The 9,047-nt window shown below is 44.0% G+C and overlaps 1 protein-coding gene across 1 annotated transcript in view; it reads right to left on the minus strand.

Moving 5' to 3' along the window:
* Window positions 1–1,216: 1,216 nt before the first annotated feature.
* LOC104538569 (ATP-binding cassette sub-family A member 10-like) overlaps window positions 1,217–9,047 on the minus strand; it is a gene marked incomplete at its 5' end in the record, with an annotated part of 19,016 nt that continues 11,185 nt past the window's right edge. Inside the window, 16 exon segments of the mRNA XM_010181816.1 lie at window positions 1,217–1,481; window positions 2,006–2,061; window positions 2,142–2,221; window positions 2,496–2,636; window positions 2,809–2,928; window positions 3,362–3,456; window positions 3,546–3,621; window positions 4,220–4,398; window positions 4,767–4,858; window positions 5,307–5,430; window positions 5,704–5,824; window positions 6,309–6,400; window positions 6,836–6,904; window positions 7,725–7,853; window positions 8,477–8,587; window positions 8,911–9,047. The exon segment at window positions 8,911–9,047 is cut by the window's right edge and continues 4 nt beyond it. Coding sequence (XP_010180118.1) covers window positions 1,383–1,481; window positions 2,006–2,061; window positions 2,142–2,221; window positions 2,496–2,636; window positions 2,809–2,928; window positions 3,362–3,456; window positions 3,546–3,621; window positions 4,220–4,398; window positions 4,767–4,858; window positions 5,307–5,430; window positions 5,704–5,824; window positions 6,309–6,400; window positions 6,836–6,904; window positions 7,725–7,853; window positions 8,477–8,587; window positions 8,911–9,047 — 1,721 coding nt within the window.

Genomic DNA, 9,047 nt, shown 5'->3' on the forward strand with positions numbered 1-9,047 from the left:
ACCCACCACAGCAGAGGGGTCCTCACCAGCAGCATCCCCAGAGACACAAACCATGAAATACTGATGTTAAAAACCCAACAGGAATGGATTGCATAAACTGTTGTCCTCCACCACCTCTGATATCCCCAGCGCACGAAATAAAACTCTTCTCCCTTTCACCGAGTTCCCATTTCCCAGAGCTGAGACTATGGACGGGTGACTGAAATGTTCGGTGGTTTCACTTGCTCATTTCCCAAGGGTAGGGAGTAGAAACAGAGCTGTTGCACAACCTGGAGGGAAATAATAATAATGATCTCTCTAAATACATGTCCTGCAACTGCCAAAACGTGTTTTGAAGCTGAGTGGGGAACGTACACAAGCAGCGATTGCAACACAGCTGCTGCTGCAGGTTGTATAATGAGAAGTGGGCTTCACCTTTTCTGCAAGCGTTTTAACCTTTGCAAATGAGTGAGACACAGGGATAAGGTGTGCCCCAGCTGTCAGGAGGAAAATCATAGCTTCACAGCATGGTTTGGGTTGGAAGAGACCTTTAAAGATCATCTGATCCAACCCTCTGCAATGGGCAAAGACACCTTCAACCAGATCAGATTGCTCTGAGTCCTGTCCAACCTGGCCTTGAATGTTTCTGGGAGGGGACATCTACCACCTCTATGGGCAACCTGTTCCAGTGTTCCTCATTGTAAACATTTCTTCCTTATATCTAGTCTAAATCTACTGCATTTCAGTTTAAAACCATTACTTCTTGTCCTATGGCAACAGATCCTGCTATAAAGTTTGTCCCCATCTTTCTTATTGTCCCCCTTTAATACTGAAAGGATGCAATGAAGCCTCTCCAGAACCTTCTCTTCTGGAGACAACCAGGCTGGTTTCCACTTGCCCCAGCATGGAGGGAGGGCAGAGGTAAGCATGCCCACCAAACCAGGCTGATGGAGATTGTAAAGAGGGTCCACAACCGCCTGGCCAGTGGCCCTCAGCCCTCTGCAGCCATCTCCATCCCCAGGGGATGGAGTTTGAGCTGCTCAGCTGTTCCTGTCGGTCCACAGCGATGAGGACAGATGAGGGTGCAACCACAGTTTCTATAGAGACATTTATTGGAAGGGTATAAAAATAGAGTGCAAATTTCAATAAGATGTTTTCACACGCTTCGTAGGCAAATAGTCCCACATTTCATCAACCAGCCACTGGAAATGGAACCTGTGTGGACCCCTGCAAAGCCCAGGTGAAACATCTTCTGCATTGGAGAGGAGCCCTCAGCCGATGCTCGCTGGAAAGGCAGAGCCTGTTCCTCCTCTTCGTGGTGTGCTGATAATGGTAGTGAATATGTGCAGTATCACATCAGCAAGGTTAATACTGAGTAATGCGTAAATGAGCATCTTGGATCTTTAGCAGTCCTCCTGCTGGAGTTGTTTCCATTCAAAAGTCCCATCCAAAGTCAGGTCATAATTATCCTTTTCCTGCTCTTGGGAGAGTTCCAGAAACACCTAAAATGGGCAAGATAAAACTCTCATTATCTCTCTGACTTTCACTTGACACCGTGATACCCCTTTACAGGAGGTACAGCTCGGCAGCCCCTGTGCAAGGTATGTGCAATAGCTTTATGTGGGCAGCACATATGCAATAGCTTTTATCCACCAATGGATTGATGTAAACATTTATCTTTGCCACCAGCCTTGTACACGCAGCAATAACCTGCCTCTGCCTCAGGAGCAACAACACTGGATGGGCACTTCCCAAAGGCATCTATCCCTTGGATGTGCTGTGTGCCTGGCTTGGATGAGCGGAGTGAGCAACATGTGTGCTAGGCTTGTTCCCACTATGTTAAATCCCAGCCATGAAAGAAACCAAACCATTATTTCACTCGTTTCCCAGTAGAGGACCCCTCGCCCATCATCCCCAGGCAGTGTTTTGGTGGAGTAGCCTTCTGCCACTGCACTGGCCCAGGTCTCATTGTGGCTTTTGCCCGTGCTCATGCTTTTAGAGCAAGTCCATCCTCAAAACCACTTGCCTGAGCCAAAGTATTCAAAGAGAAGCTGTACTCCTCCAGGCTGAAGTTTCGTTTGGCTGTGGAGAAATGGAAAGAGAGTCAGGAATTAGGAGTCTGTGTTCCACCTTTTCAAAAAGTCATCTTGTTTTCCTCTTACCATCCTCTAGCTTGGAGAAAGACTGAGACAGGGGCAGTGCATCTTCCATTGGGACCTTGTAGACTAGCAAAGAGGGGAACCTTGCAGAAAAAGAAGAAAAGGTGATTCTTGCCCTGTACTGGGGTTCTGGGATCTAAACTTTATGTCATGCTATGAGCTGGATGTACAGACTTTTTGCTGCAGGGATCACAGCAGGGTTGGATGTGGTGACATTGGCAAATCAGATCCCCATACAGGGGCTCTGAGCTGTTCCTCCCACTCCAGCTGTGATCCTGTCTCTGGCCATCACATTGGGCACATTTTTAGGGATGAGGTAGTGTTGACACTACCGCTCACCCCATATTTCATAGTTACCGCTCCTGACGGGCAGCGCTTGGAAAAATCTTCAAGATCTCAGTGTGGAGAAGATCAGTGCACTCTGGATCCTTGACCTTAATTTCCAGTAGATAGCCTTTGCCAAACTTGCTCTTCAGGTACTGAACGGAGCCAATGCACCTGCAGGGGATGGAGGAAAGAAAAAGAGATGTCAGTGCTCCTTCCCAATGGTACCAGTGAAATTGAGGAGCACTTGATAAAGCCACTGGTGATGGGCTCAGGTAGGTGAGGCTGGAGGAGGTGCATGGACCGTGTCCCAGCTCAGCCCTGTGCTGGCCATGCTGTCACCCACCGTAGCTGCCCGGACACCATGATGGCCACACGGTCACACACCGCCTCCGCCTCCTCCATGTAGTGTGTGGTCAGGATGGCTCCTGTCTCCTTGGTTTTCAAGGCAGCACGAATCATTTTCCTGAGGAACAGAAGAAGAGGAAAAAAAAAACCTCTAACATTTCCTAGGAATATCAGACACTTTTTCTTATACCTTTGTCCCTCCAATTGCCTCTCCCCTAAAAACATGCAGCAACTTTAGACTGATGTGTGCATGGTAATACTTTGAAATAATGACAAAAATATCTTTTACTCAGGTCCCTTTGTGAGTTTTTTCCAAATGCCATACATGACTGTGCTAAAGTTTGCAACAAGGATGAATATATAATGGTTTTCCTCTCTCTTTGCTCGTGCTTTAGCTGAAGAGAACCAAGAAAACAGTTCCCAATAAAACCATTGGCAGGTGATGAGCAGCACTAACCATGGATGAAGTAAAACATGCTTGACCCAACCTTAGACATCTAGTCTTGGCTTCCAAACCTTTTACTACTGTGGTGGCACAAGGTCCTACTCACCAGACCCAGCGCTGCCCTTTGGGGTCCATGCCTGTGGATGGCTCGTCCAGGAGCAAGACTGTGGGGTTGCCCAGCATGCACATGGCAAAGCACAGCTATGATAGGGAAAGGGCTTCAAGTCAAAACAGTTCTTGATTTGTGCTATCAGCGTTGCAGTGCTCATTACAGGTAAAACAAAACACACCTTTCTGGTTATCCCGGCAGATAATCTTCTGGGTTTTTTATTTAAATAGTCCTGAAGATGCAGAGCATTCACTATTCTGTGGGGAAAGGGAAAGCACACACACACAAAGAACATTTTTGTTGTTCCCAACTCAACAGTCTCATCAAGGATTCAAAAAATTACAGGAAAACAGAACTTTCTTCCCCTTGCTCTTGAATCCTGCTTGTTTTCATTAAACATTTATTGTGCTATTAAAATGTAAGCGAATATTTGAAGCAAAGTGTACTGAAAAAGCCACAAGCTCTTTTCTAAACCCATCATTAGTGTCAACAGCATTATAAATCCACTCCAGCTTGCCAGTGTCAGCTGAGCAGCCAGTATTAGGCACCCTTTCTTGCAGTGCCAAACTGTAACATCAGAGATTTTAGAAATGCTTCCTAAAGATAACATACTTAAAAGGACATTAGTGGTACATTTAGCCCCACTAAATGCACTTAGGCAAATTGGAGATTTTCTTAACCCACTCACTTAATGACAGCATTTAGCACAAAATCACTTTTGCAGCTCCATTTCCTGAGTTTCTTTCAAGGCTGCCTCTGGCTCACAGTGAATTTTAACTTTCAGGTCCCCTCCCTATGCCCTAGACAAGGGGATAAAACACCTGACTGACCCCTGAAAGCACCCTCCATCCGTACCGATTGACAGCAGCCGCCGTATCCTCCTTGCGCACCCCTTTGACAGCCGCGTAGACCTGCAGGTGCTGGTTCACGGTGAGGTCTGGCCAGAGCGGGTCCTCCTGTGGGCAGTACCCCAAAAAGGCGGGTGCGTGGTCCTGGAGGTGGGAGGTTGCTCCATCTCCCCTCTTCATCAGCACCTGCACAACCAAGGGGATGGGGTTGCTCTTTCACAGCCTTGCCCAGATATGGGTCAGAGGAAGACTATGGGCTTCAATGGGATTTAGGTGAGGAAACCCAGGAGCAAAGGAGTGATTTTGAAATCCTTATTTACATGGTTCCTGAATATATATACACGCTCAATTAGAGTAGTTGCACCAGCTTGTCTAAGTTAGAAGTAGCTCATAATATTTGTTATTAATATATTATTTAATTTAACAACACAATGCATTCAGTTAAAACCTTAATCCCTAATAATACTTTGAAAAACCTATAGCTTAACCTAGGTTCAAGGTTTGCACTTGTACTTTTACCATGGATCTACCCCTTTTCTCCAGATGTCTCCTACCTGTCCAGCGGTTGGTGTTGTCTCACCCGTAATCATTTTGATTGCTGTGCTTTTACCAGCGCCGTTGGGTCCCAGAAGCCCCAATACTTCTCCTGGAATCAATACATGCAATTTCTTAGTAATACTTCTCATTCAACAAATATATCAGGCACAGTCCCATAAAAGAAAAAATATAAAAGAGAGCATGCTAATATCGAAGATCATATAAAAATAAACAGTGTAAATATATAGTCTGAGAGGCCATAATATTTTCACTCTAATGGACACTGTGCATCTGAGGATTGCTCCCAGGTCTCTTGGAAGCCATTGCTAAAGTGGATCCTGGATCTATATTATTGTAGATAACGGAGATTTAAAGGCAACGTGGGATGCATCCATGTCAAAATGTTCATTAACACATCAACCAACATGCCTTAACCGCAGATCAAGTAGATTTGACCTTTATGTCCTTGCTCAGATAACAGAGTCTGCAGAGAATTAACTCCCTGGGTATGATAGGGAGTCCAAAACAGGTCTAAGGAGAACAGTTCCAGTTCTCACCTTTTTTAACACAGAAGGAAAGATTTTTTGTGGCCATTTTCTTCTTTTTCTTCTTCTTAAAAAATGAACCAGCTTGCTTTCTTTTGTATTCCTTGCACAGGTTGCTGGCAATAATGACTGATTTCTGCAAGCAAGGAGGGAGAAGAAAGATTAGCCTATTACCTTGCATTAATTCTTCAGTAATATTTTTCCATTAAAAAAGGCAGAAAACCCACTAAAGACCTTTGAATATTTTTAAAGTTCATTGAGAAGATGAGGTGCAACAGGACAATTTATTATCCGTGTTCCTTTCAACATACAGCCAGAGCACTGACCTGCACTTACTGATACCTGCTGGTTTGTTTTTTACAGGCTTCTTATTGTTATAAAATAAAACAAGAACAACACTTAGTGGTACCTCCTCCTGACTCGGAGCCACTATGGCATTTCTCACTGCTGCTCTTTCAGCTTTAACATCTTCGTCCTCCTCTTCGAGCTCCTCAGGGTGTTGGTGGCTTCTTTCTCTTCTTGGGAAAATCCTACAAACCCAAGATACTTGTCTCTGCATTTTGTTCTTCACCAATGCATTTTGGATAGACCAAGAGTGAAAGTCGCTCTAGTTCAGTGTTTCCTGTGATCTTTTATTATGTATATTTAAATGTATTATGTATATGTATCGTGTATATGTATCATGTATCTGTATATCTATATCTATATCTATTTCTATATCTATATCTATATCTAAAATCTTTCTGTGTTGTACAAAGAACCAAGCTGGTAAATCCACACAGGCAAAACCATATGGAGGTACTAACAAGCTTGAGAGCTTTTTTATATTATTATAGCATTGTGGTATTTAAGGGGCTATTTTAGTTATTAAAAAATCACCAATATTAAAGAAAATATTTAAAGATAGGGGCACAAAGGCAATGATATCTGATCAAAATGTTGCCTTTGAGGAAAAGCAGTGTGGTAGGAGATTGATCTCGCATGTGCCTGTAGTGCATGTGTGCTTATACAAACCTAAATATTGGGTCTTTTCTCAGAACTGCTCCTCCATATTTCATCTCCAAATATCGAAGGAGGAAAATGAAACACACGGAATGGATATAAGGCTGGAAAAAAAAAGAGGTTGCCACATTATAGCCTTGTCTCCCACCCTACTACGGCTGAAGCCAAGAAGATGGTGGCAGTGTTATAAAATAAGTGGGGGAAAACAGAAGGAAAGCGAAAATAAAGTCCATTGCCTGAAGGCTGTGAACTCTACTGTCATTTACCAATACTGCAGAAAACACCAAAGGTAGAAGAGAAACACAATTCATAAAATAACAGGGCAGCATTAAGACATCTGGGCTTATTTCATCTTCCCTTCCCCATTTCAAAGGAGCGTGGCTGTTAATGCAGAGGTGGGTTTTTCTGTCATCCAGACCCACCGAGATCCTCCTCCTGCATGTGATGAGCTCAGGGCTCTTGCCTGCTTCCTCACGAGTGAGGACAGGCTTTAGGGGACATACATTCCTAAATCAAAGTAGTCTTAAATGTTTTCTTACTGCAAAGACAGCTATGAGTATATCCGTCCTTGGAGTCACACCAATTATATCAGCGTCTTCTACAAAAATCTGTAAGAATTAAAAAAAATGCACAATGAAGACCTGTAATTCCTTAGTATCATGCTGGCTAATTCTGGAAGGGTCAAAAAGCAAACAACAAATACTTTGAAAATGTACAAAAGCTTCTTATTTACCCCAAATATTCACCATACAGATGAACAAATACAGAAGTTTGACTTTGGCCATCCCAGTCCTATACCAGAAAATGCCACAGCACTCAGTACATGTGTCAGACTCCTTCTGGGGGTAATGGCCTACCATGGGAAAACGTCTGGGCTCCTCTCCTTTGGGGTCTCAGTGGAGAAGAGGTGGAGTTGAGTGGGACAAGACAGAGGAGGAATCTCCTCTATTTGAATTTCTATTGTAATTTTTGGCTTATAAACAATCTTGCATGTAAAAATATAGCTGTTAAATTCTTAGTTGGCTTCCCACGACCACCCTCAGCTGACATGGAGTAAAGCGCCTTACGAGTGGTCTCAAATCTCACTCGGTTTCCATGCAAAGTCAGATGTGTAACTTCACATTTTCTCCTAGGGTTGTTCAAGCCAAGTTGCTCGACTCTGCATGGAAAGAATTACGAGTGCTTACCTAACCTACGGTCACAGCTCGGCTGCACAAGACGCATCCCCTAGCCATCATGAACAGCTGGAAATAGTAGACGTGATCTGAAATGGTCATCTAATGGTGCAGACTGGATATTTGGAAAACCTTACCCATAAGAGGAAACTAATGAACCTTGTGTGCAATTACCACCAGACTTTGCTTACAAGGACACATGGTTTTGTGTTTTATGGTGGGATGCCTCTCCTCGCCCCATGCCACCGCTTACCTGGTGGCAGTAGGACATAACATCCATCAGCGGGAACACAGGAACCAGGAGACTTACAAGGTAGAGAGTGACTGAAAGGTTGGTTATGAAATCCAGGGTTCTGCTGACAATCAAAGAAACAATGCATACCTAAAAATAAAACAAGAGAGCAACTTAGCAGATGGGAAGGGTTATGCTCCTCACTGGTCTTAAAAATTGCATGGATCTACCAATTCCCTGTTGAATTTCTACAAATGGATGAGAAATACAAGAAAAACAGTGAGGGTTCAGGAGATGCTCAGCTGTCTCTGCCTGAGGGTGGGCTGGGAGACTCCTCCCCAGAGACAGCACTGCTTTGGGCAAAAATGATATAAAAAATAATGAAGCATGGGATCCCATCCTGTTCTTCCCCATCCCAGTTCATGCCAAATAACCCATGTCCTTCCAGGTCAGGCTCAGGCTGTGTCTTGATGGCTCACATCTCAAAACCTCACATCTCTGGGATGTGAGGTGTTGAACAAAGCCATAAAAAACTTGTTTTTGCCTCCATTCCTGTGTCAATTCAGAGTGGATCCAAGCATTTCCCCATGCCACAGCAGGACTGTGGGAACAGAACACGGTGACACAAATTTAATATAGACTTGACTAATATAAAACACGTGCCTGTATTTATGTTCTACACCTATACTTGGTTTTTGACCTCTAGTTCATCCTTAAGATGTCAAAATACATTTATATAAACCCTAAAGCACATTATCTAGCTGTATGCTTACCACTATCAGGATAAAAGACCAAAAATCGCAGTTCCATCCTTTGCGAAAGACGAAGGAGATTATGTAGATGAAGAGTACCATAGAAACTCCATAGCCTAAAGCACCCACGATCTACAGAATAAAGGGCTTTCATTGGAGAAAACTGAGTGATCTAAACAACCAGAAACCTTTATCTAGCAATGTTTTAATGGTCATACGCTAAGAGCAAGGCATTTTTTTACTGCTGAGTGTAAAGGTTTATATTAAGGCAAGATTTATTGTTTTTTATTTCCAGCCGGGGAAAGCCAAATTATAGCAGGTGAAACAAGAAGGGCAGTAAGGATCAGGGGATGCAGGGGCGTGCCAGCACCCATGGTGTCTCAGCTAGCCCTACACATGCTCAAATTACCCCAATCCCACCCCAGTGAATCCACGACCACCAAAATGAGATGTACCAGCAAGAAGAAGATGTCAACATCCCCGGAAATCCCGTTGCTCATGGCAGATGGAAGCCCAAACATCGAGAAGAGAAGGAGCCAGCTCAGCGGGATGTCCACCAGTGCCTGGCCGCACCAGTACGCCGAGGGAAAGC

The sequence above is a fragment of the Mesitornis unicolor genome, unplaced genomic scaffold, assembly GCF_000695765.1.
Source record: "Mesitornis unicolor isolate BGI_N332 unplaced genomic scaffold, ASM69576v1 scaffold12873, whole genome shotgun sequence".
NCBI lineage: Eukaryota > Metazoa > Chordata > Aves > Mesitornithiformes > Mesitornithidae > Mesitornis > Mesitornis unicolor.